Source organism: Arvicola amphibius, chromosome 3 (genome assembly GCF_903992535.2).
Source record: "Arvicola amphibius chromosome 3, mArvAmp1.2, whole genome shotgun sequence".
Taxonomy (NCBI): domain Eukaryota; kingdom Metazoa; phylum Chordata; class Mammalia; order Rodentia; family Cricetidae; genus Arvicola; species Arvicola amphibius.
This window is the reverse complement of record NC_052049.1, coordinates 185167250-185194625: the sequence shown is the minus strand read 5'-3', so window position 1 is coordinate 185194625 and position 27376 is coordinate 185167250. Positions and strand designations below refer to the sequence as shown.

The 27376-nt window shown below is 43.8% G+C and overlaps 1 protein-coding gene across 3 annotated transcripts in view; it reads left to right on the top strand.

The window, feature by feature from the left end:
* Window positions 1–27376, top strand: part of Scn10a (sodium voltage-gated channel alpha subunit 10) — a 105166-nt gene that overhangs the window by 14032 nt on the left and 63758 nt on the right. For all 3 annotated transcript variants that reach the window (XM_038321783.1, XM_038321782.1, XM_038321780.1), the window contains exons 4-10: window positions 17555–17683; window positions 18132–18223; window positions 19465–19656; window positions 20032–20095; window positions 24425–24566; window positions 25291–25488; window positions 26391–26561. In XM_038321783.1, the coding sequence (XP_038177711.1) occupies window positions 17555–17683; window positions 18132–18223; window positions 19465–19656; window positions 20032–20095; window positions 24425–24566; window positions 25291–25488; window positions 26391–26561 (988 nt within the window). The remainder of the gene's footprint in view (window positions 1–17554; window positions 17684–18131; window positions 18224–19464; window positions 19657–20031; window positions 20096–24424; window positions 24567–25290; window positions 25489–26390; window positions 26562–27376) is intronic.

The window sequence follows — 27376 nt, the reverse complement described above, 5'->3', positions numbered from 1 at the left end:
AGAATAAAATAAATAAAAGGCAAGCAGAAAGAAAAAAATTAATAACTGGAGAAGAGATAAATCATAAAATGGGGCTAATAGATTCAAATGGTGCTATGAAATCTATACCCGAGACCTCTGTACTAAAGAATGAAAAAACATTATTGAGAAATTTTAAAGTACTTACATAAATTTAAATATATCTTGTGATAATGGATGAGAAGATTATTATTATTAAACTGTTAGTGCTGCCCAAATTTATCTATAGATTCAGTGAAATCTCACTAAAAATCTCAGCAGCAATTGGTTAGTAGAAATTGAATGGATAGATTTTACCAGCATGAAAGAGGTGAAATTGAACTATTTTCTATGATAACCGTAATCATAATAAGAATCCTTATATTTTTGTGTCATGACTTATTCTTTGATGAATAGCCTTGTGCACATATCTTTGTACAACTAATGCAACAAAATCTGAGAGATGAGTTTTTAGAAGTAGAAGTTACTGGGCCAAGGAACATACACTTTTTTTTTTATTTTATTAAAAGACTGGATCTCATGTATTGCAGGATAACCTTGAACCCTCTGTGTAGACAAGGATGGCCTGGAACTTCCGATCAGCCTGACTCAACTCCTGAGTGCTGGGGATTGAATGTATGTTCTTTCTACCCCACCCTCTCTTTCCGCAGTGCAGGGGATTGAGCTCAGCTGGGGCCGTGCATGCCAGCAAACACTCCACCAGCTGAGCGACTCAGTCACTCAGTTTTTAGAATATTGCCAAATCACTTTCCAAAGCTGTCAGTTTTCATCCCCAGCAAACACTGAGAACATTCTCTATTAGACTCCATATACACTGAACTGTTGACACAAAGTGTGTTTTGTAAACACACTTTGAAAAGATACAAAGCGCTCCCTGTTCTGGTCCAAGGCAAGGCTGAGTACCCTCAACCTTGTGGAAACAACAGAGTAGCTCTGATCTTTGGGGTGTGAGCTGGAAACCATTAGCTGTTCGCTGCTGGGACCCAGGGGAAAGAATGCATATCCTTGGGATAGACCCAGTCGCTCCAGATCACATTGTGTATTTGTTTAGGACGAAAAGAAATCGTAGCCAGTCAAGACTCAGAAGCCAAGGGAATAGCCTTGTCCTTGACACAGTCTACCCAGTAGACACAAGCCCTTCTCTTTTCTTAGCTTCCCATTGTGCGTCTTTGTAACATCAGCTATGTGCTATTCTCTGTGGGCTAATGGGAGCTCCCTCCCGCTCTCCCTGCCTGCCTGCCTGTCTGCTTGGGGCAAGACAGACACACAGAGCCCCATTTTTAATCTCTTCTTACGTTCACAATAAACTAAAGAGGAAGAATGTGCTAGAAGAGGAATCAGGAAGAGATGAAATCACACCAAGGAAAAGTATTATACCCGTCTTCACCCTCCTCTCAAGCCCCAGGCTCACACAGTCACCGAAGGAGTCCTTTGATAGCCTGGACCTTCACTTGCTATACCCATGTTCTGGAAAACAGTTGGATGCAGGGAAGACTTTGGAATATTTCCTCATTTTCAAGAAAGCGTGATTTGCTAGGCACACTCGGGGTTCTTAGTGCAAGTCTGACTGAGATGACAGACTTGCACTTAGATTTTTGTTACAAATGGTTATTGGTTTTTTAATTTTTAAAATAGTTTTTATTGAGCCATATATTTTTCTCTGCTCCCCTTCCTTCCTCTCCACCATCTCCCATGGTTTCCATACTCCCAATTTACTCAGGAGATCTTGTCTTTTTCTATTTCCCATGTGGATTAGATCCATGTATGTCTCTCTTAGGGTCCTCATTGTTGTCTAGGTTTTCTGGGATTGTGATCTGTAGGCTGGTTTTTCTTTGTTTTGTGTCTAAAAGCCACTTATGAGTGAATACATATGATAATTGTCTTTCTGGATCTGGGTTACCTCATTCAACATGATGTTTTCTAGATCCATCCATTTGCCTGCAAATTTCAAGATGTCATTATTTTTTTCTGCTATGTAGTACTCCATTGTGTAAATGTACCACATTTTCCTTATCCATTCTTCAGTTGAGGGGCATTTAGGTTGTTTCCAGGTTCTGGCTATGACAAACAATGTTGCTATAAACATAGTTGAGCACATGTCCTTGTGGTACAATTGAGCATCCTTTGGATATATACCCAAAAGTGGTATTGCTGGGTCTTGAGGTAGGTTGTTTCCTAATTTTCTGAGAAATTGCCATACTGATTATCCAAACAGACTATACCAGTTTGCACTCCCATCAGCAATGCAGGAGTGTTCCCTTTTCTCCACATCCTCTCAGCATAAGTTGTCATCAGTGTTTTTGATCTTGTCCATTCTTACAGGTGTAAGATGGAATCTCAGAGTTGTTTTGATTTACATTTCTCTGATGGCTAAGGATGTTGAGCATTTCCTTAAGTGTCTTTCACCCATTTTAGATTCATCTGTTGAGAGTTCTCTATTTAAGTCTGTACCCCATTTTTATTGGATTATTTGTTCTTTTGATCACCAATTTCTTGAGTTCTTTGTATATTTTAGAGATCAGTTTTCGGTCTGATATAGGGTTAGTGAACATCTTTTCCCATTTTGTAGGATGCCATTTTATCTTGTTGACCAACACCTTTGCTTTACAGAAGCTTTTCAGTTTCAGGAGTTCCCATTTATTAATTGTTTTTCTCAGTGTCTGTGATGCTGGGGTTCTATTTAGGAAGTGGTCTCCTGTGCCAATGTGTTCAAATGTACTTCCCACTTTCTTTTCTGTGAGATTCCATGTGGTTGGCTTTATGTTGAGGTCTTGTATCCATTTGGATTTGAGTTTTGTACATGATGATAGATATGGATCTATTTTCATTCTTCTACATGTTTATATCCAGTTATGCCAGCACTATTTGTTGAATATGCCTTTTTCCCATTTGATATTTTTTGCTTCTTTGTAAAAAATCAGGTGTTCATAGATGTGTGGATTGATATCTGGGTCTTCTATTTGGTCCCATTGGTCCTCCTATCTTTTTATGCCAATACCAGGCTGTTTCCACTACTATAGCTAGGTAGTAGAGTTTGAAGTCAGGGATTATGATGCCTCCAGAAGTTCCTTTATTGTACAGGATTGTTTTGGCTATCCTGTTTTTGTTTTTTGTTTGTTTATTTTTTGCTTTTCCATATGAAGTTGAGTATTGTTCTTTTGAGATCTGTGAAGAATTTTGCTGGGATTTTGATGGACATTGTATTGAATCTATAGATTGCTTTCTGTAAAATTGCCATTTTTACTATGTTAATTCTACCTACAAGAGCCTGGGAGAGCTTTTCATTTTCTGGTGTCTTCTTCAATTTCTTTCTTCAAAGATTTAAAGTTCTTGTCATACAGGTCTTCCACTTGTTTGGTTAGAGTTACTCTGAGATATTTTATGTTATTTGTGGCTGTTGTGAAGGGTGATGTTTCTCTCATTTCTTTCTCAACCCATTTTTTATCTGTGTAAAGGAGGGCTACTGTTTTTTTGAGTTAATCTTGTATCCTGCTATATTACTGAAGGTGTTTATGTGTTGTAGAAGTTCCTTGGTAGAATTTTGGGGGTTGCTTATGTAACCTATTATATCATCAGCAAATAGTGAGAGTATGACTTCTTCTTTTCCAATTTTTATCCCCTTGATCTCCTTTTGTTGTCTTATTGCTCTAGCTAGAACCTCAAGAACTATATTGAATAGATATGGAGAGAGTGAACAACCTTGTCTTATTCCTGATTTCAGTGGGATCACTGTGAATTTCTCTCCATTTAGTTTGGTGTTGGATGTTGGCTTGCTGTATATTGCCTTTATTATGTTTAGGTATGTTCCTTGTATCCCTGGTCTCTTCAAGAAGGGATGTTGTATTTTGTTTAAGGCTTTTTCAGCATCTAATGAGATGATCATGCGGTTTTTATTTTTCAGTTTGTTTATATGGTGGATTATATTAACAGATTTCCGTATGTTGAACCATCCCTGCATCTCTGGGATGAAACCGATTTGATCATGGTGGATGATTTTTCTGATGTGTTCTTGGATTCAGTTTGCCAGTATTTTATTGAGTATTTTTGCATCGATATTCATGAGTGAGATTGGTCTGTAGTTCTCTTTCTTAGTAATGTCTTTGTGTGGTTGGGTATCAGGGTAATTGTAGCCTCATAAAAAGAGTTTGACAACGTTCCTTCTGCTTCTATTGTGTGGAACTATTTGAGGAGTATTGGTATTTTCTTCTTTGAAAATCTTGTAGAATTTTGTGCTGAAAGCATCTGGTCCTGGGCTTTTTTTTTTTTTTTTTTTTGCTTGGGAGACTTTTGCTGACTGTTTCTATTTCATTAACAGTTATAGGTCTATTTAATTTGCTTAACTGGTCTTGGTTTAATGTTGTTAAGTGTTATTTATCCATAAAATTGTCCATTTCCTTTAAGTTCTCCAATTTTGTGGAGTACAGGTAGTCAGGGTTTCTGTCCTGCCTGGTTCCTACATTCGTTAAGTCTCAAAGAAATCACACAGAGGTCTACATTAGTTATAAACTGATTGGCCCATTAGCTCAGGCTTCTTATTAACTCTTATAACTTTTATTAGCCCATTATTCTTGTCTATGTTAGCCACATGGCTCAGTACCTTTTTCAGCGACGCAGTCACATCTTGCTTGTTCTGTGGCTGGGCCAAGACTGCAGACCAAGCTTTCCTCTTCGCAGAATTCTCCTGTTCTTGTCAATTCACCTTTACTTCCTGTCTGGTTGTCCCGCCTATACTTCCAGCCTGGCTACTGACCAATCAGCATTCATTTAAAATATAATTGACAGAATACAGACAGTTGTCCCATACCATGCAGGTTTTTGAAATATGACCTAAGAATTCTCTGAATTTCCTCCGTGTCTGTTGTTATGTCCCCCTTTTATTTCTGACTTTGTTAATTTGGATATTTTCTCTCTGCCTTTTGGTTAATTTAGATAAAGGTTTGTCTATTTTGTTGATTTTTTTTAAGAACCAACTCTTTGTATCATTGATTCTTTGTATTGTTTTCTGTTTCTGTTTTGTTGATTCCAGCTCTCAATTTTATTATTTCCTGCCATCTAGTTCTCCTGAGTGAGTTTGCTTCTTTTTGTTCTAGGGCTTTCTGGTGTTCTGTTAACTCACTAGTGTGGGATTTTTCTAACTTCATTATGTAGGTATTTAGTGCCCATAAATTTGGGTATGTTGTATGGTCATTTTCATTGAATTTTAGGAAGTCTTTAATTTCTTCCTCTATTTCTTCCTTGACCCATTGATGATTCTGGTGAGCATTGTTTAATTTCCATGTGATTGTAGACTTTCTAGAATTAGTGTTGCTGTTGAATTCTAATTTTAAGCCATGGTGATCCAATAAGATACATTGGTGTTATTCCAATTTTTTATCTATTGAGATTTGCTTTGTTACCTAGTATGTGGTCAATTTTTGAGAAGGTTCCATGAGGTGCTAAGAAGATGGTATATTCTTTTATATTTGGATGAAATGTTCTATAGATGTCTGTTAAGTCCATTTGAGTCATAACATCTGTTAGTTCCCTTTTTCTCTCTTAATTTTCTGTCTGACAGACTGGTCCAGTGGTGAGAGTGGAGTGTTGAAGTCTCCCATTATTAGTGTGCGGAGTTTAATATATGATTTAAACTTTAGAAGTTTTTCTTTTACATGTGATGGTGCCCTTGTATTTTGGACATAGATGTTCAGTACTGAGATTTCTTCTTGATGGATTTTTCCTGTGACTAATTGAAAAGGCCTTCTTTGTATTTTTTGATTGATTTTGGTTTGAAGTCTTTTTGTTAGATATCAGGACAGCTATACCAGCTTGTTTCTTAGGTTCATTTGATTGATAAATTTTTCCCAACCCTTTATTCTGAGGCAATGTCTGCCTTTGAGGTTGAGGTGTGTTTCTTGTATGCAGCAGAAGGATGGATTCTGTTTTCATATGCAATCTGTTAGCCTGTGACTTTTTATAGTTGAGTTGAGTCCATTTATATTAAGGAATATTAATTACCAGTAATTGCTAGTTCCTGTTATTTTAGTTTTCATTGTTGGTGATGTTATTGTGTGTGTTTTTCTCTTCTTTGTGATTTGCTGCTGTAAGATCATCTATTGTCTGTGGTTTTGTGGATATAGCCACCTTCCTTGGGTTGGAGTTTTCCTTCTAGTACTTTGTGTAGGGCTGGTTTTGTGGCTAGGTATTGGTTAAATCTTGTTCTGTCATGGAATATCTTGTTTTGTCTGTCAATGGTGACTGAAAGTTTTGCTGGGTATAGTAGTCTGGGCTGGCATCCGTGGTCTCTTAGTGTCTTCATTGTGCTTGACCAGGACCTTCTGGCTTTCATTGTTTCCATTGAGAATTCAGGTGTAATTCTGATAAGTCTGACTTTATATGTTACTTGGCTTTTTTCCTTTGTAGCTCTTAATATTCTTTCTTTATTCTGTATGTTTAGTGTTTTGATTATTATGTGGCGAGGGGACTTTTTTGATATAGTCTATTTGGTGTTCTGTAAGCTTCTTATATCTTCATATACATATCTTTCTTTAGGTTGGGAAAGTTTTCTTTTAGGATTTTGTTAAGTATATTTTCTGTGCTTTAGTGTTGGACTTCTCCTTCTACCCCTATTATTCTTAGGTTTGGTCTTTTCACAGTGTCCCATATTTCCTGGATATTTTATGTTAAGCTTTTGCTAAATTTAATGTTTTCTTTGACCAATGAGTCTATTTCCTCTATTGTATCTTCAGTGCTTAAGATTCTCTCTTCCATCTCTTGTATTCTGCTGTTTATGTTTGTAGGTATGGCTCCTGATCATGTTCTCATAATTTCTGTTTCTATAATTCCCTTGGTTTGTATTTTCTTTACTGTCTCTGCTTCAGTTTTCATGTCTTGAATCATTTCTTTCATCTGTTTGATTGACTTTTCTTGGTTTTCTTTAAGGGATTTGTTGATTTCTTCCTAATTTTTGTCTTTTTCTCCATTTCTTTGAGGAAAATTTTAATTTCCTCTTTAAGGGTCTCAAACATTCTAAAGTTATTTTTAGGTTATTTTCTTCTGCTTCATCTATATTTGGTTGTTCAAGTCTTGTTGTTGTAAGGCCACTAGTTTTTTATTGGTGTCGTATTGCTCTTTGTGGTGTTGACTGTGTTCTTACCTTGTCTACCCATCTTTTCCTCTGATTGGTGTAGCTGGAGCTGTGTCTCTGGTGATCAGTCTTCCAGGTGTCAGTTGATCCAAGGCTCAGATGGTTGCTCCTCATGGTGCAGTCAGGGTCATGGTTCCAGTCACCCCAGTGGTCACTTGGTTTTTCTGGAGGTTACTCAGTGCTTCTGGGGGTCGCTTTGCCATCCCAGAGGTCATTTGGGCCTGCTCCCACAGAGGTTGCTTGCTTGGGGCTGCTCCCATGAGGTTGCTGCCTTGGGCCTGCTCCCTCAGCGGTTGCTCCCTTGTACTGGATATTGTTATATTTATCAATATTTTTCTATTTATCAAGACTGTCATGTAGATTATTAACAGAATAGGCTACACAAATGGATTTTTTTCATATTTTTAATGGTTCTAACTGATCCTGGTCTGGATTAAATTATCTAGTAATTTGTATCTTATTTTATCTGTGAAAGCTTTATTTGTACACATGCCCCATTCCGTGTGTGTGTGTGTGCGTGCATGCGTGTGTGTGTGTGTGTGTGTGTGTGTGTAGATCAGAGGTCAATCCTCAGGAGTTCTCTCCTTCCACTGTGTAGACTGCAAGCATCCAGCTCAGCCTTGGTGATGAGTGCTAGCCCCTGCAGATTCATCTCACTGGCCCATATGATGTAGTCTCTAATGAGGCTGTCTGGCAGTCACCCATAAACTGCCCCCGTTGGGTTAGTCCAGTGCTCTGTCTCACTGTCACCTGGGAACTCCAAATTCTCATTCCGTTTTGCAGATGAGTTCAATTCATTCCATCCCCGGGAATGTTTCTCTTTGGTCACTGGAAGTCTTTCTCTGTTCTCTCACTCAGTCAGCAGACTCAAAAGAAAGCAGTGTTATCAAATCATCTATGCGTTGTTTTCCAGTATAAAGTCTCAGGTGAACTCTAATATTGTATACTCTTTGTGTCCTCAAAAACTACTTATTCTCTGAGAGCTGATGCAGTTCCCACTGGCCAGAGAGGAGTTGATAGTGGATTATCTTGAACAATGAGTTTCTCCTCTTTCTGATAGTGGTCCACATCTGTCCGACTTCCGTCTGTCATTGTTACTGTTGCCTCTCATAATATCCCAATTTACAAAAATGAGTCATCATTTCAAAGATGGCTTGCCGAAGTATAATAATGACAGAAATAGTTACCTAAATGCTGCAGCCAGAACATCGGGTCTCAAACATTAGTGATAAATAGACTCCACCATGAAGGCTTAGCATGGCTCTCCCCTTCAGGAAACAGGTGGAGGACACGTGGGTAATCCCACAGAAGCAGATACACACTTAAGGAAATAAAAGCCATGACAGAAATCAGGCTCATTGAATTCCCGATGACTGTCTCATCCTGGTGTCCAGTTTTAAAGCTTAGGCATTCTTGTTAACAAAAGCATACAGAGGTCGTGGTAATGGGTGAAGTGTTTGCCAGGCAAACCCGAAGGCCTGAATTTGCATCCCCAGAACTCATGTCAAAGTTGGACCCCGAAGCATACTCACCTGTAATATCAGTTCCTACGGGAAGATGGGGGATGGAGATGGGACATCTTGATGCCCACAACCTGGTATATGCAGAAGCAAGTAAGAAAGCATTATCAAAACAATGTGGAAGGTGAGGACTGCACATGAAGTTGCCCTCTGACCTTCACATGCATGCCTTCAGGGGCACACCTGTGCACGCGTGCGTATGCACACACGGGGTGGGGGGCTGTGTGACTCTGACTCTTTACTTTTATCTAATATTTCCTTCATTTCCTTCATCATCTGAGAAGACTTAAGAAAACCGACTTTGGACGTATTTTGAAAATCACATCCAGTGGCTGCCACTGGACACTACAAAGCAACACCTTGTTAGATCCACCAAGGGAGGACACGCCCCTGCTCCTGCTGTCACCCCATGAGGCACTGAGCTGCCAGCCATGCAGAGCTGGGTCCTCATCCTTCGGCGAAGCTCTGAAAATAGTATTTAGAGAACTTTCTCCTTCATGTCATCCTGTTTGATCTGAGAAGCGGGAAATATCCACCAAAACTTAGTTCAGAGTGAAAAATATTCTGATTTGGGAAACTCGAAAGGGTGGGGGAACAGGTGGGTTAAGAATGCCATTGACTGCTCAGGCAGCCATGTGGCCAGAGCGGACTTCTTCAGGAAGTCTCCAACACGGTTTCTCTCACCACATAAAAAATACTAGCCTTTTCAATCTGGTTTTCATTTCAAAGTTAATTTTTATTATAATTATTTGATCACACAAATTATAGACATTTTATATACACTCATATCAAATTATTTTTGTATTTCCATCAGCATTCTCAATGTTATTGCATGTTAACTATACAAAACAATGGGCTTCATTATGCCGTCCTCACACATGTATACAAGGTATTTTAAAAGTGATTCACACACAGGCACGCACACACAGTCTTTGTTCCCCCACCTTTTCGAGTTTCATTTATCTGTTAATGAAGACCTAGGCTGATTGTGTGGCATTGATTATTGCAAACAGGACTTCAGTAAGCGTGGATGTGCAGGTACCTTTGACTATTTGGGGCACAGACCCAGATGTGCTAGAGTTAGATTACATGGCAGTCTTACTTTTCGTTCTTTCAGGATCTGCCATACTGATTTCCGAAGTCCACACTTGTCTGCATCACAACCAACAGGGTGTGGGACCCTTTTCCCCAAATCCTTGCTGCCACTTGTGTTCTGCTTGGATGAGTCGGGGTCTCAGCAGAGTCTTGATTTGTGTTTCCCTGATGGTTAAGGAAAGTGAACATTTGTTCCACACTCATCTCTGGTCTTTTGCATTTCCTCTTTGGAGAACTGTCCATCCGATTGATGTGCCTATTTATTGCTTGAATGGCTTGACTTTATGATGTTTACTTGTTTGAGTTCTTTATCAGTTCTAGAAATTAATACGCTCTCAGATTTATAGTTGGCAAAGATTTACCCCATCCTTCAGGCTGTCTCTCTGCTGGCATTTTCTTCTGCATCCAGGGGTCTTTTGATTTCACTTGACCCCATTTGTTACGGCTTGCCATCATTTTCTGAGTCGGTGGGGCTCTTTTTAGTCCTTGCCTACTTCTGTATCTTGGAGCATTTTACCCTGTTTCTCTGTAGCAATTTCAAGTGGTCTAGTCTTCCCTTGTGACCTTTTAATACATTCTGAGTTGATCTACACACAGGGTGAGATGTAGGGAGCTAGTTTATATCTTCTACATGTGTGTATGCCATTTTCAAGTACTGCTTGTTCAAAATACCATCCTTCTCCAGTGTACAATTCTGGTGTCTTTGTCAGTGGGTGTGAGCTCTGTGTGTTTGTTTGTCAGTGGGTGTGAGCTCTGTGTGTTTGTTCTTGGGTTTTCTAATTGAGTTCATTGGTCTGTCTGTTTTTCGGTCAGTGTTATGTTGTAATTTTTGTTACTAAAGCTCCGGTACCTCCCAGATTGCTTTTGTTTTTGTTGGCAGAGCATCCTCCCTTGGCCTAGCCTATCAGATTGTCTTACCTGTATGGGACCTTGTGTGCATCCATAACAAATTTCAAGAGTTTCCTTTTCTAGCTCTCAAGGAACATCAGTGAAATTTTGATCTGAAGGAACATCAAATGAGAGATATTGAATACATGGGTTTCTTCCGGCAACATGGCCATTTTCACAGTATAAATTCTGCTAAATCATGAACATGGGCAATCTTTCCACTTTCTAGTATCTCTTCAATTTCTTTCTTCCATGTTTTCTAATTTTCATTATAGAAGTCTTTCCCATGTTTGGTTAGGTTTATTACTGTGTACTTTATTGAGAAGGGTATTGCAAATGGATTTTCACTCCAGTTTCTTGCTCAGTGAATTTGCCAGATCTGTGTAAAAAGGGAAGTGATGTCTGTATGTTGGCTTATAGCTCTTTTTCTGAAAGTGTTTGTCAGAGCTTAAGGCTTCTAGCAGAGTCTTTTGGACTTTTAGATACAGGACCATAACATCTGCAAATAATGTGACTTTTAAATTCTCTATTTCTATCTCTAAATTTTCTTGCCATATCACTCTGGCAAAGCTTTCAAGAAATATCTTAAGGAGCCAACGAAATGGCCCAGCAGGTAGAAGCACTTGCAATGCAAGACTGGCAATCGAAGTTTCTGTCCCTTGGACCCACAAAATGGGAGGAGAGAATCAATCCTCAAAGTTGTCCTTTGGCCTCCAAACACATGTACTGTGATACACACATGTATCATACACACACATAATAATAATAAATAAAATTTAAATAGAAAATACATTGACTAGGAGTGGGGATAGTGGCCAGCTTTGTCTCATTCCTGACATTAGAAGGAATGTTCCTCCCCACACCGTCTCCGGCCCTGTTTGTTATAACTTTAGTTGTAGGGATGTCAAGTACCTTTGCCATGGTGAAGTGTGCGCCTCCCATTCCTGAGTTCTTCACAGAGTTTTGTTACGAAGTGATGTTTAATTTTGTCAGAGTTGTTTTCTTCCTGCATCCGTGAGGTGGCTGTGTTACACTTACTGACTTGCAGGTGTGGAGCCATCGTTACAGACCAGCTACATGACTGTGTGATCTTGCTAATGTGCTGCTGAGTTCTGCATGTTTTCCATGGAGGATTTCTGCTCTCTGTTTAAGAAGGATGCCAGCCTATAGTTTCCCCTTGTTTGTTGTGTCTTTATCTAGTGTTAGTACTGGGGTAAATCAGGCTTTGTGGAATGAGCTTGGAAGCGTTCCTTCTCTTTCTTTAAACACCTGGGAAAATTCAGCTCCACCTGGTCCTGGCTGCTTTGTTGGGAGAATCCTTCTTCAGTTTCGTTACTTGTTACTGATCTGTCTAGGTTTTACAACTTTCCAGTTCTATATTTTTAGATTTTGTGTTTCTAGAAATGTATCAATTTCTTCAAGAGTTTTCAATGTATTAGAATATAAGCTTTCAAAATATTCCCTAGTGGGGCTGAGCTGACTCAGAAGGTAAGGACGCTTGTCACCAAGTCCGATGAGACTCACATGACACAAGGAGACATCTGACTTCTGCAAGTTGTCCTCTGAACTCCACATGTCTGTCCACACACACACACACACACACACACACACACACACACAAATAAATATTTTAAAATCCCTAGTGATCACCAGGGTCCATGCTGTAATATCCTTTTGTCTCTGGCTTTATTAGTTTATGTCCTTTCTTTTGATTACTTTGGTGAGCGTTTATCAGCCTCATCACTTCAAATAACAAAATAGGTTTCATTTGTTTTTCTGGAATTTTTCAGTTTGCACTTAATTCAGCTCTGATCTTTATTTTTTCTCCTACTTCTCTTGAGATTGGCTTGTTCCTTTTTTGAGATGTGCTGTTAAGTTCTCTGCTATCTCCCTCATTGTCACATAGGCATTTGTAGCTGTAAACTTATTTTAGAACTGCTTTCACTGCACCCAACAGGCTCTGGAACATCATATCTTAATTTTAACTTAGTTCTAGGAATTTTTCTACCTCCTCATTGGATTTCTTTGATTTCCCACTAATTGTTCGAAGTGTATTGTCAAGTTTTCAAATATTTATTGTTTTCTGTGCTTTCTCTTGCTGTTGATTGTCATTTTTATTTTGATATGATATGATATGATAACATACAAGAAAATTTTGGGGGTTTTTATTTGTTTAAACTTGCACGAATGTTCAGACCATGGATGCTTATAACTATTATATCCTTTAGATTTATTATTCATGAAGTGAGTTTCTTGGTGTCCTCTAATTTGGGCCTGAAGTCTGTTTTCTGGGATATGAGTACAATAACGTCTGTTAGATTTTAGATTCCATTTATAGCATCTTTTTCCACTGCGCCAGGCCCAGTGTTCATCTGTGCTGGTGATATGAGTTTCTGGTTGCCAGCAAATAGTTGAGTCATTTGTTAAGAATTCAGTCTATTGATATGCATGGTTTTTAAAAAAAGATTTATTTTTATTTTTATGTGTACATGTGTTTTGCCTGCTTGTATGTCTGTGCACCACACGTGTGTAATACCCATGGAGGCCAGAAGAGAACGTCCCAGCTTCTAGAACTAGAGTTACAGATGGTTTCCAGTCTCCATGTGGGTGCTGGGAACTGAGCCCTGGTCCTTTGGAAGAGCAAACAGTTCTCTTAACCACTGAGCATCTCTCCAGCCCATGGTCTGTGTGTTTTAATTGGCAAATTGAGAACATTAACTCTCAGAGTAACTATGGGAAGGAATGTTTCTCTCCAGTCCACCAGCCCACCACTGTCAGCCGCTTCCCAAATAATTGACTCAGAGGCTTAACATTACTTATGAATGCTTGGCAGATAGCTAAGGCTTGTTACTAGCTAACTCTTACACGTAAATTAACCCATGTTTTTATTTATGCTTTGCCACGTGGCTTGGTACCTTTCTGCATGCCCATCTTGCTCTCTCTGTGTCTGTAGGCTGCTCTCTGACTCCACCCTTCTTCTTCCTCACAGAATCCTTCCTGTGTCAGGCTGTCTCACCTGATCTCTTCCCGCCCAACTATCAGCCAGTCAGCCTTTTATTATCCATGAGAGCAATGCACATTTACCGTGTACAAATATCGTTCCACAGTACGGGACCCTTTGTTTCTCACCTCAGCCGACCCATAGCTCCCCAGCGAAGCTCTTTCCTTCTCTGTTCCTGGGATCCCACATCCTAGTGTTTATTGGTAGCTTTCTTGTTGTTCTAGCATAGTCAGTCTAGGTTTTCATAGGCAGAGGGCCAGGAAGTAAATGTTTGTGGATTTTCATATTCCTAGATGTTATTTTAACTTTATTTCTGACAATTTGCCTGACAAACAAATTCTGCATGGGAAAGTTTATGGCTCCAAACTTGGAGGCTTTGACCTTCCTTCCTAGCCAAGGTACCCCCCCCCCAGCTATCTGATGGTGTTTGTATTCTCAGTGTGGTGGCTTGGATGAGCCTGGCCCCCAGAGGCTCACATATTTGAAGGTTTGGTTCCTGGTTGGTGGAGAATTCAGGAAAGATTAGGAAGTGTGGCTTCCTTGGAGGAGTTGTGTCACCGAGAGCAGACGTTGAGGTTTCAAAAGCCCATGCCAAACCCAGTCTCTCTTCGTGCTTCCTGCCCATGAATCAGGATGTAAGCTGTCGGCTACTGCTCCAGCCCCATGCCTCCCTGCCTGCCTCCCTGCTCCCTGCCATGGTGGTCATGGACTCGCCTCTGAAATTGTAAGCAAGCCCCCAGTTAAATGCCTCCTCTTCTAAGTTGCCTTGTTGTGGTCTCTTCACAGCAACAGGGCAGTGACTGAGACATCAATCCTTTGTAGAGAGCCTGTGTGTTTGTTGTTCTCTTTGTCTCTCAAGCAGAGCTGTTGGGCTTGTCTTTGTGGAGAATGATCTGAACCTTGGTGGAGTTCTGCCATGTTGAGGCTTTTTAACTGTTTTCCTGAATGCTTGCCTGCGTTTTAAAGACTTAGGTATTTCAATTTGGGGAGGGTTTTTTTCTTGAACAATTCCTGTGATACTTTAACCTATTTCTTTCCAGATTTCCTCTTAGCATAGGAGCAAACAGAGCCCCTGATTAACTATCTCCCTTTTAGTCATTCCTGCTTTGGGTTCTATTTTCTGAGATTTCTAAAACTTTGTTTGCAGTCCTGCTTTCAGAATTTCTGTTTTGTTCCTTAATTTTTTTATAGATCCCTATTCTTGCGTTAAGAAATGTTTATGTCACCTTTTAACTTTCTAAAAATATCAATAGCAGAGATTTTTTATTTCTCTAGATTTCTCTAGTTCTCTCCTCATTGTTTCTTCTTGTCTTTGTAAGCCCTCTTTGGTTGCCTTGGGCTTTTGTTTTATTTTGGTGATGGTGATGGAGACAGGACCTTGTATACAGCACTGGTTGGCCTGATACTCATGCATACAGGTCCAGTCTGGCCTGTAGATCATCGCAGTCCTCCTGCTTTATCCTCTCAAGTGCTGGAATTACAGGAATGCACCACCTTGCCTGGCTCCTGTTTTGGTTTTGATTCCAAGCATTCCTCGAATTCACAATGCTCCTTGCCCAGCTTTCTTATTAAAGGAATTGCATCCACAGTGGCTGGTGGTGTTGGATTTCTGTGATTCCAGAACTCAGAAAGCTAGGTAGGAGGATCACAAGTTCAAGACCAGCCTGGGTTACACAACTGGACCCTGATAGACAGAGAACAGGGAAGATCTCCATGCGCTGTGAATCTGACCGATGCCTAAGAATTCAGCAAGGGCAGAAGTGGGAGGGGCCTGCCTCTCCATGAAAATCTGCCTTCCAGCCTCAGGCTGCCTTGTTCTCCCTCTTGTTCCCCTCCTGAGTGTAAGCACCTGGTCTGCCTCTGCCACAGGCAGAGAATGGGCAGTGATGTCGGCTCTAGAAGGCCCAGCTGCTTCCCAAGGAGACTGGGACAGACTTTCTTGAGTCCTGATTGCACCTTGTCCCACAGCCCACCCTCTGGAGTTCTGAGCATCTCTACGTCCCGAACTGTTCAATGTCTACAGAGTAGCTTGTGTTTATCCTACTGGGTTTATGTCTTTGAAAAATCCTCTCTCATCCAGAAGGGACTTTTGGGTAGGATGGGGTAAATGCATGTTTAGTCAAGAGTTCTCCCATGTTTTACACAAAAGCACATTTATAATTTAAAGTTTTAATTGTGTCTGTGTCTGTGTGTATATATGCCTGTGTGTGTATGGGTGTATATGTGTCTGAGTGTGCTTGTTGTGTCTCTGTATGTGTGTATGTATGTGTCTATGTGTGCATGTGTATGGATCTCTGTGTGTGTATGTGTCTGTGTGTGTATAGGTGTATATGTGTCTGTGTGTGTCTGTGTCTCTGTGTTTGTGTCTCTGTGTGTGTATGTATATGTGTATATGGGTTGGTACATGTGCAAGTGGAGATGGAGGCTTGTGTACAGTTTCTTCTCAGTTACTCTCCACCTTAGTTTTGAGACAGGGTGTCTAATTGAGCCCAAAGCTCATGGATTTAACTGAGCTGGCTAGCCAGTGAGTTCCAGAGAGCCTCCTGTCTCATTTACCTCATGCTGGGATGATAAGCACAGACACATGCTGCCATACCTGGCTTTTTACATGTAATCTAACAGATCTCATGTTTATATAACAAACCAGCTATCTCCCCAGCACCAAGTCATGGGAGATTTATGTGTGCATCTGAATCCCCAGAGCCATGGTTCCCCATCCAGTGTATTAGCATCAGCTGGGAACATGCTAGAAAGTCCAATTCTCGAGTTCCACCTTGACCTACTGAGTCAGGCACTGTGAGGACAGCACAGAAACCTCTTGGAGCAAGGCCTTCGTGTTGACTGAAGTTTCTGTCACACTAGGTCCCATAACCATTCAGCTCCAAAGAAACACACAGAAGTCTACATTTAATTATAAACTGATTGGCCTGTTAGCTTAAGCTTCTTATTAACTCTTATAACTTATATTCTTGTCTGTGTTAGCCACATGGCTTGGTACCTTTTTTGGTGAGGCAGTCACATCTTGCTTGTTCTTTGTCTGGGTGACAACTACAGACTTAGTCTTTCCTCTTCCCAGAATTCTCCTGTTCTCATTGCCCCGCCTCTACTTCCTGCCTGGTTGCCCCACCTATATTTCCTGCCTAGCTACTGGTCAATCAGCGTTTTATTAAAAATAATACAAGTGACAGGATAAAAGACCATTGTCCCACAGCATCTTCATGTAGATCTGATATGGTAGCCAGAGTGTGACAGCCATCACCCCTGGTGGGCGAAGGATTCGGAACATTCCAGAAACATCACCTCACTTCCAACCTCAGCTCTTCAAATCTACACCCAACAAGTTGCCACAGAACAAGAGGGCTGGTTTGAGACACTCAATTCCATCAGGCTCCGCCCTGCTGATAAAACACCTCCCTTCCACGCCAAGAAGACCAGGAACACAGCTATGCCAGGCATGGCGAGAAAAGAAAAGATGGCTGGAAATGGTGAGGTACAGGAAGAGCACCATAGCAGAGACCTGTGCCTCTTCCGCATCTTCCATCACCCACAGGCTGGGAAAGGAGCCCTCAGCATCCATAGGATGGGGGCCTCGTACAGAACGGGAGCCTCGGTCTTCGCCTGACATTGTCCTCTGCTTACAAGCTGCTGCTATCGCTCTCTCTCTCTCTCTCTCTCTCACTCCCTCCCTCCCTCCCTCTTTCCCTCCCTTCCTCCCTCCCTCCCTCCCCCCTCTCTCCTAAAACCTAATCCACTTGTGGGACACTTCAGTGTGTGTCCTAGCTCCTTACTGCCCTTCTCCTTTGCCTTGGCTATTGTCTTTGTATGCGTTCCCTTGGAATTCAGTTCCCAGCAGAGGATGCACAGAGGTCCCTCTGTGGCAGTTACTGTCCCTCTCCACCTCCTCCCCAGGTACGCCTTCACTGTCATTTACACCTTCGAAGCTCTGATAAAGATACTGGCAAGAGGATTTTGTCTAAATGAGTTCACTTATCTGCGAGATCCCTGGAACTGGCTGGACTTCAGCGTCATCACCCTGGCGTGAGTGTTTCCCTCTCTGGCTTGGGTGTCCCTGTAGGCTTTGGGGTGTGGGACTTTTGGGGGTGTCCATGCTCTTAATCCGGATTACCTCCTCATCCCAATCCAGCTTTCTCTAGTGGAGCCTTGTGACCTGGGTATTGAACTACACAATGGCTCATCCCACGCCCGTGGGAACAAGCCAAAGTCCTGTGCTAATAACTGGCCAACGCAGGTCAAGGTGAGGCTCAGTGTTATTCCTACCCAACATGGGGCCGTATCTGAGGAGGCAGGTTCATCAAGCCTGTGTGTTTGAATCCAACACTTTAGTGGGCATCCATGCCAACCATAGACGGTAATGCCGCCGGGAATGCCTGTCTGTCCTTGATCTCCCAAGGCTCCCACTGTGTGTGATCCGTGCACCCTGGAACCTATTCCCTGAGAAAATGCTGAGTGCCTTTTGTTTCTCCAGGTATGTCGGGGCAGCAATAGACCTCCGAGGAATCTCAGGCCTACGGACATTCCGAGTTCTCAGAGCCCTGAAAACTGTTTCTGTGATCCCAGGTGAGCGGCTTTAACCAGCAGGTTTGTTCAACGGAACAAACGCTCATTCCTCCTGCTCTTATTACACACACACACACACACACACACACACACACACACACACACACACACACGTTCCAGGACAGGGTCTATTGACTATTGGCCTAGCTAATGAAGAAACTGGGACTTTAAGCCTAGGAGAAACATAAGCTAAGGGTTGACACCTAGTAAGACGCAGAGGAAGGATACTCCCTTCAACACCATGACCTTTACCTTCAGCTGTCAAACCACCTGCCAAACAGGACACTATATCCGTCTCTCAGCTCCCAGTATAGAGTCTCACGTGTGTGGTGCCAACAAAGTTAACTTTCCAGCAAAATGACACAGATCGGTCCTAGACTGTGTCAGAAGGTCCTAGACTGTGTCAGAAGGTTTCCTGTTGTCTGTGACACTGCTCCCCGAAAGGAGGCATTTCCATTGACAAGCGTCCTTCCTCAAAGGAGCAGGGACCCCATCATTGCAGCCAGCTGTGCTGGGCTCTGACCTGTTCTTCCCCAGCCAGTTCTCTCTCTCTCTCTCTCTCTCTCTCTCTCTCTCTCTCTCTCTCTCTCTCTCTCTCTCTCTCTCTCTCTCTCTCTCTCTGAGTGAAATCCATTTTTTTTTGGTTTTTCGAGACAGGGTTTCTCTGTGGCTTTGGAGCCTGTCCTGGAACTAGCTCTTGTAGACCAGGCTGGTCTCGAAGTCACAGAGATCCACCTGCCTCTGCCTCCCGAGTGCTGGGATTAAAGGCGTGCGCCACCACCGCCCGGCGAGTGAAATCCATTTATCTCAAGCCTGGAGTTGCTTTCTGGGACTGAGATGAATGTGGAAAGACAAACACCTCACAACTACAGGGCAGGGAACACAGCTGAGACGCGGCACAATGGTCTTGGCGTGCTAGCAAGAGGTCTGCCATTGAGCCACATACATCCCTAGGCGGCCAAACAGGGTTTAAGATGAGTCACTAGTGTCAACCGTTTATTAGTCTCGAGTCTGTAAGAGCTGCACTGGCAAGGCCTCAGCTGCTTGCTCTTACGATGAAGATGACAGACAGGCCCCACCTACTTGCCTCTCTGGGCGATCACAAGGTGCAGATGAGAAGCTGAGCCTGGAACTGCCTGCGGTACGTAAGTGTGTCACACCTGTGTGTAGAGAGGCTAGCCAAGGTGTACCCCTGTATGGTACTTCGCCCATGTGGGAGCATCTCTGTCCCCTTCCCACAGGACTGAAGGTCATCGTGGGAGCCCTGATCCACTCAGTGAGAAAGTTGGCTGACGTGACCATCCTTACCGCCTTCTGCCTCAGCGTCTTTGCCTTGGTGGGCCTGCAGCTCTTCAAGGGGAACCTGAAGAACAAATGCATCAGGAATGGCACAGATCCCCACAAGGCTCATAATTTCTCAGTGGAAATGGCAGGTGAGCCGACACTGCCGTAGGGACCAGCATGGGTACCTGGGGACCGTGAGGCCGAAAGTCTTGCACACCTGTGTGGATATACTGGCATTTCAATTCCAATGAATTGCTCCTGAGTGGGGCTGAACTCCCCTCCCCCACTTTCCTGCTGACCAGTGTCCCCTTTGGCAAGAAAAACGTTGGACAAGTTCTCAGCCTAAAAGCAAGGTTTCCAGGCTCTGTAAAGCCTCCAAGTGGCTTGGAAGAGTGTGTGGCTCCCTGAGTGTCCCTTGAAGGCTTGCAGACAGAGGAACTGACCTCACTTAGACAGGAGACACCCAAGGCCTAGGTTGACGACTTCAGACCACACCGTGAAGTTTCATTTCTTCCTTTCTTTAGAAAATTACTACATCAAGAATGGTACTACTGACCCTTTGTTATGCGGCAATGGATCCGATGCTGGGTGAGTATCCATCCCCTGACCGCACCGATGTCCCACATCCTTCTTTCTTGTGTCCATCACATTCTCTGTGCAGAGAGAGTGGAGTCCTGAAGAAATTGTATTAATGAATACCACAGACACTGCCATCTTAAAACTCGTGATAAGGGGAGCTGCCGACGCAAATCAGGTGGTTGGGTGCTTGCCAGGCAAGGCTGAGGACCTGAGTGTGAATCCCCAGCACACACATGAAAAGTTGGGCACATCAGTGCAGCCCTGTACCTAAAGCACCGCAGCGCCTTGGTGTGTCTTTGCAGAGAGCTGGAGACAAGCAGATTCCACAAGCTTGCTAGACGGCCATTTTAACTCAACCAGCGAACTTCAAGTTCAATGAGAGACATTGTCTCAAAAAATAAAGTGGAGAGGAACCAAGAAAGACACCTTAGATGAACACTGCCCTCCACATACATGTACCCACACAACATATGAGCACCACACACACACACACACACACACACACACACAGCCTCACAGAGAGTAAGTGCATTAGTGAAGGTTTGGTATGTAATAAATGACTGCCGGATTTTATGACTTAGCAAGAGAACCGTTTAGCTTGTGGCTCAGCGCTCAAGAGGTTGGACCAGCTGGTATTTGGCTTCTTCATGCATCTGCAAGCAGCAGATGGAGTTCCTGCAAGGTGTCTGTGAGTTCTGTTGATGTTTTATCCCCAACAGTCTGGCTTGAGCTGTCCTTGTACAAACACTGTATTCCAAGGGAGATAGTGGAAGTGTCAAAGTCTTGATTTCACACACAGTGGCGTTCTTTCGGTTCCCTCACCAAAGCAAGTTACAAGTCATCACACATCCAAGGGCTGAAACAGACCTCGCCTCTCAATGAAAAGTGGCAGGGTTGTATTCCAAAAGGCTGTAGGTACCCAAAAGGGAGGAACAAATGATCAACTTCCAGAAATAGTGAGTGTGTTTGTATTGAAGCTCTACATTTGAGCATCATAGCGCATTCCATCTTCGGGTACCACTATTTTTTTTTGTAACAGTGGAAGAAATACATGCATGATATTTTTGCAATTTCAGATTCTTACAGAGGTCGGGCACTTAACAACAAGTGAATGGCGAGGGCTAGGAGGGAACCATAGCAACTGGGAGTTCGTGCCCCCTCGGAAGGGCAGATGCTGCTCAGCCCAGCTTTTGGTTGCCATGTGAAAATGGGTGTCCGCTGCTTCTAGCTCTGCTAGCTCAACAGAAGGAGACAGGAAATTCTAATTTTTATGTGCTCACACCTAGTCAGAAATTTGGTTACACGTTCCCCATAATATCTACCTGTCGTCTTGGCCAGACAACATGTTTCTGCAGCCTGAATTCAGGATATAAGCCAGCTGTGTTTTGGTCTCTTTTGTGTGTGCATAAGGATGTTATGGAAAATACATGCGGTGATAGGAGTTCCACAGACTGGGGAAACACAATGGCCAGACAGACGTGGGGGCGGGGGCCTCCTGGAGACAGCAGTTCAGGCTGATGTTGAAGGACAGGTGTGGTACTTTATGGTTGGATGAGCAAGCGATATTTGGTTGGTTGACCCCATGAGGACGGCAGAAAGTAAGAAATCAAGCTAAGGGATACAGATCTTTGCCTCTGCCTCCTGCTCTGACATCTGGGGTGAAGAGAGAGCTGGAGATGTCCAGGTGATAGATCAGAAAGGCCCATCTTTCCCTACCTCCATCACTGAACACCTGAAAAATCATAATTCACAGGTAGCTGCTCCCCAAGTGACCACTAGTCCTTGTGGCCCATGTGGAGGCAAACGGGACCCAATGCAGAAGTTACTTTTTCATTGCTGTGTCCAATACCTGAGAAGAAACACACAGAGAAAGGGAGGGCTTATTTGGCCTCTCAGTTTCAGGGTACAGTTCATTGTGAGCAAGGCAGGAGGCAGGAGGTCACATTGCACTCACAGTCAGGAAGTAGATGAGTGCTCAGATAGCTAGCTTCCTTCTTTTTATCTAGCCTGGGACCCCAGCCCCTGGGATGGTGCTACCCACATTTTAGGGTGCATATTCCCACCTCAGCTAATCAAATCTAGAATCGCCTTCAGGCAAGCTCAGAGGTTTGTCTCCTACATAATTCTAGATTCTGTTGAGGTGACGGTCAGTATTAGCCATCACGAGGCGTCTAGGCCTTAACCATCTCTCGAAAAGAGTAATCTGAGATAGAGCTGAGCAGAAGAGACAAACAGAATTCAGTCAGCGTCTTGGTCACCGGCAGCCTTCCTAACCTCTTTATTCCCGAAGGTGCTTGAGTCTTTGTGCCTTTGCTTTCAGAACAGTATTGCTGAGCATCACTTTCCACTTTCCTATTTAAGTTCATGTCTTCTTCTCAGTTATATGAGCGGTGGTTCCAGAGTGACCCACAACTCTCCATGACAAAGTTCTGGGGTTCACGTATGCCCCCCTCCATCTCAAGTATCAGAGAGGCAGACCTCCCATCAGGCAGATGCAACCAGGCAGCTTGGGTAGAAGGGAGAGGCTGACAGTAACGGGGTGAAGTCTGAGGGGGTCCCCTGGGGTCCCAGAGCTGGGCCTTGGGCTAGCTCAAGCTAACCTGGAGCCCTAGGTCCAGGGTCTCAAGGTGGAGAGTGAGTACCAAAGAACAGCTGGTGGTTCTTACCATTTTTTTTCCATATAGATTTTTCCAGCTTTTCCTTTTGGTAAGGTTTCCAAGGTGGTGAAAATAAGCAGGAATTTTGTGTGTGTGGCTGTGTGTGTTTGTGTTTTCATGTGCACGTACATGAGAGAGAGAGAGAGAGAGAGAGAGAGAGAGAGAGAGAGAGAGAGAGAGACAGACAGAGAGAGAGAGAGAGAGAGATTTAGCTAGCTGGCTCAGCAAGCTAGCAAGCTCCAGGGATCCTCCTGTCTCAACCGACTTCCCCACCATTGGACTGTTCTACCAGTCAGGCAGAGATCTGAAGGCACCCTTCTTTACTGCCCTGCCGCAAGCCCCCATAGCAGGAATTTCTGTTTGTTTTGTGTATAGTGTTTGTATATACTGAAGAAGCTGTGTAAGGGCTGTCGCAGTTAACTGTTGATGCACTGAGCTGCTGGAAAGAGCAACTAGCAGTCGTATGTGTGGATGCTAGACAGAGACAAACTTGCCCTCAGAAATAATGATGGAGCTTACAGGACAGAAAACCAAAGGGCTTCCTTTAATCATGGGAATTGGGGGATCTTCAACTCTTCGGTCATGGTGGAGATAAAATTGGAATTAATTATAATTATCAGAGTTCTAAGCAGTTCTATGGGTCCTGAGGTTGTGTGTTTATGTGGAAGTCTGGAATAAGGAGAAGCCCAGAGGCTGTCATTGGAGGATGATGCCAGGATTCCTGGTCCTGACCAGGAATAGAGGGAGGGGAACTTGGTGCCACCCCCACTCATCCGTTAGATCTCGCTACCCTGGCCTTCCTTCCCCGACCAGGAGGAGAAGCTGGCTCAGTGCTGAGTTTCTCACTGCTTACACTCTTCCACTTTAAAATTTTTATTTTAAAAATGATTTTTTCATATAATTTTTGAGCATATTCCTCCCAACTCTGTGCATTGTATGTGGCATATATGCATATATGTATACACACACATATATCTTCTCAAAACAGTAAACAAAAATACAGACAATCAAAAAGAACCTCAATAAGACAAAAAATAACAAAACAAAACAGAGTCCCCTTGTGTTGGCTAACTGCTCCTGGCCTGATGCACCTCGAGTGTGGTTGCCGCCATCTTTGACAACTACCCCGACACTCTGTGAGTTCAGGCAGCTGATTTCTCTCTGAGCCCGACTTTCTCGCTTTAAGTAAGAACTGTTGAGATGATTGCTTTATATTGTCCGTGCAGCACTCCAGGAGGAGAGAGGCGTGCGCTGAGCACTTAGCGAGTGGCAGGTGATGTTTTCATTGTCATGTGTAATCTGTCGCTGAACTTGGCTGATGTAAGTCCTCCTAGATGGTTAACTCTGGAAATGGCGCCTGCAGGCTTGTGACTTAGTCTGCTTTGTGGCTCCTGCCTTTCCTTTTCCTGGTGCATGCTGGCAAAAATATAGAATCCTATTGGCGCCGTCTAGAATCAAGTCAGGGCTGACATCTTCTCTCCTCCAGGCTACTCCTCTGGATAAGCAAACTGAACAAAAGTATTGGCATCCCCATGTTGTAGATGAGGGAAACTGAGTCCCACGCTAAATCCGAGCCCTGAACTCAGTTCTGACCTCAATCCCGTCACTTTCTCACCGCCCCAAACTTCCTTGCACCCAATCAGCAAGGCCGTATAATAGCTCCTCTCCCCTCTTGCTGCAGTCACTGCCCCAGTGGTTACATCTGCCTGAAAACATCTGAAAATCCGGATTTTAACTACACCAGCTTTGATTCCTTCGCGTGGGCATTCCTTGCGCTGTTCCGCCTCATGACGCAGGACTCCTGGGAGCGTCTGTACCAGCAGGTATCTCCGTTTCACTAATTTGAGACAGAATTCCACTACGCAGCCTTTGCTCACATAGAACTTGTGATGATCCCCCTGCCTCCATATCCCACATGCTGGGATAACAGTGATGTGGGATGCTCCTCTGTATACTGTGAATATGTTTTCTTACCATTGGTTAATAAAGAAGCTGTTTTGACCTATGGCAGGGCAGAATGGAGCTGGGTGGGGAAAACTAAACTGAACACTGGGAGAAGGAAGGTGGAGCCAGGGAGATGCCATGTAGCTGCCAAAGGAGAAGGATGCCGGAACCTTACTAGTAGGCCACACTCTCGTGATGATACATAGATTAATAAAAAATGGGTTAATTTAAGATGTGAGAGCTAGCTAGGAATATGCCTAAGTCATTGGCCAAGCAGTGTTGTAATTAATATAGTTTCTGTGTGATTATTTAGGTCTGGGAAGCCAGGAAACAAAAGGTAATCTTCATTTACATTACAGGCATACACCACTACACCTTCAAGGGCCCGTGTGTTCTGTGCCAGTGTCTGACTGACCATCAGGAGCCCGTGTGTTCCGTGCACAGTGTCTGACTGACCATCAGGGGCCTGTGTGTTCCATGCATTAAGGGCCTGTATGTTCCATGCACAGTGTCTGGCTGACCATCAGGGGCCATGTGTTCCATGCATTAAGGGCCCGTGTGTTCCATGCACAGTGTCTGGCTGACCTTTGCTTTGATCTCCAGACACTCCGGGCCTCTGGGAAAATGTACATGGTCTTTTTCGTGCTGGTCATCTTCCTTGGATCATTCTACCTGGTCAATTTGATCTTGGCTGTGGTCACCATGGCATATGAGGAGCAGAACCAGGCAACAATCGCAGAGATCGAAGCCAAGGAAAAGAAGTTCCAGGAAGCCCTTGAAGTGCTGCAGAAGGAACAGGAGGTGGGTGGAGGCAGTCCCGTGCAGCCAGGAGCTTCTGGGACAGTGGACAGACACCTTTAGAGACTTATGAACATGAGTCTTACTTTAAGGGTTGTTTTGGGTCACCTTTAAAAGAGTAACCCATGGAGGGAGAATAACTGTCAGCAGAGTGCTGGCCATGCGATCAGGAAGACCCAAGTTCAAGTCCCAGAACGTACTTTCAATTCCAGTGCTGGGAGGCACAGTTGGGTGGATCGTTGGAGCTTTGTCTAGTTGGTGAGCTTCAGGCCAGTGAGAGTCCTTGTCACAAAAATGAAGTGAACGGGATCCTAAGGAATGACACCCGAGTTGTCCTCTGGCCTCTATAGGCATGTACACACACACACACACACACACACACACACACACACCTACATAAACATGCATCTACACACAAAAGAAACTGAGTGAGGGAGCTTTTTCCAAGTGAGCTATTGAGGAGTGTTTTGGACACAAGGAGAGTAAACTAGAACATCATCAGGTGGTAGGTGGGACTCAGCTAGATGTGAGCTATTGTCTGATCCCCCGGGGAGCTCCAGCAGTATCCTACACCAGAGTTAGCCCGACCTGGAAGCAAGAGGGCCAGCTGTGTCTGCTCCCATATCTGGCTCAGGGGCAGGAAGCTACGTGTGAGCATCAGCTGCTCATCTGAGGGCAAATGTCCTGACCTGGTCACAAGGGCCTGGGCAAGGCATCAGCACCTATGGCAGGGCTGGAGGAGGGAGGTGGCCCCTGTATCTGCCATACCACAACCCCACCACTGTGCATATCCTAACCCTCAGCCTCTGTGGTCCCAGATCCCTCACCCCCACAGCTGTTTGGAGAACACACAAATGCCAATCTCAGTCTGATTCTGTGGCCTGCAATTACTGCTCTTTCCTCAGGTGCTGGCAGCCCTGGGGATTGACAGGACCTCACTCCCTTCCCACAATGGATCACCATTAGCCCCCAGAAACTCCCATGAGAGAAAACACAGAATGAAATCAAGGGTGTCAGAGGGCTCTACAGATGACAACCGGTCACCCCAATCTGAGCCTTACAATCAACGCAGGATGGTAAGACGCTCTGGGCTGGCTCGAAGGATCACTCAGTTTAGCGACTATTCTGGCCATGGGTGGAATGGAAAGAGGTTGGGAGCAAAGAGAGAGGAGGATTTTAGTAACTCAGACACACACCCCTCCTCACTGGTGGCCTATGCTAGGACAGGGGCATTATCAGTGGGGATGGGAGTAATAATAAGGACCTTTCTAGGTAGAGGGGGTCAAGATTAAGGCTGTAGAATAAGGAAAAGGAAAAGCAAGGCAGGGTGATTCTGGGTTTCAGGCTGGGACACTTAGGTGAGTTGTGATTTTTCAGATAGAGCAGTGGGAGAAGAGGCTAGGGTGTGTGTGTGTGTGTGTGTGTGTAAACCCACTCTCCTCTTTCTGACCTCTTGCTTCTGTCCCTGCAGCTCAGGCTGTCACTTGCTGTTCACACAGAAGACCCCAGCACCAGTCTCTGAGACAGAGCCTAGCCTAGGAATGACTTTCAGACCTTACATTAGACCCTGTAGCGGTTCTACCCCCACCACAATTAACATTCTACCTCCCACTCCAACTTTCTTCACCAAGTCTCTTCTTCCACCTCCCTGCCACCTGGAAAGTCCTGTGTAGCTCCTTCCCGTAGGCCTCTGCTTTGTTCTTGTGTCTATAAAACAACCACAACCACAAGCAGCTAGGGGGGTTCATGCTGCCGGACAATCCTTTTCTACACTCTGACTATGTATTACTCGTTGGTTAATAAAAAGCAAAGCTGACAGGCCGGTAGTGAGCAAGAAGCTAGATGGGAAAGCCAAACTGAGAATGATGGGAAGAAGGAGGGCAGAGTCAGA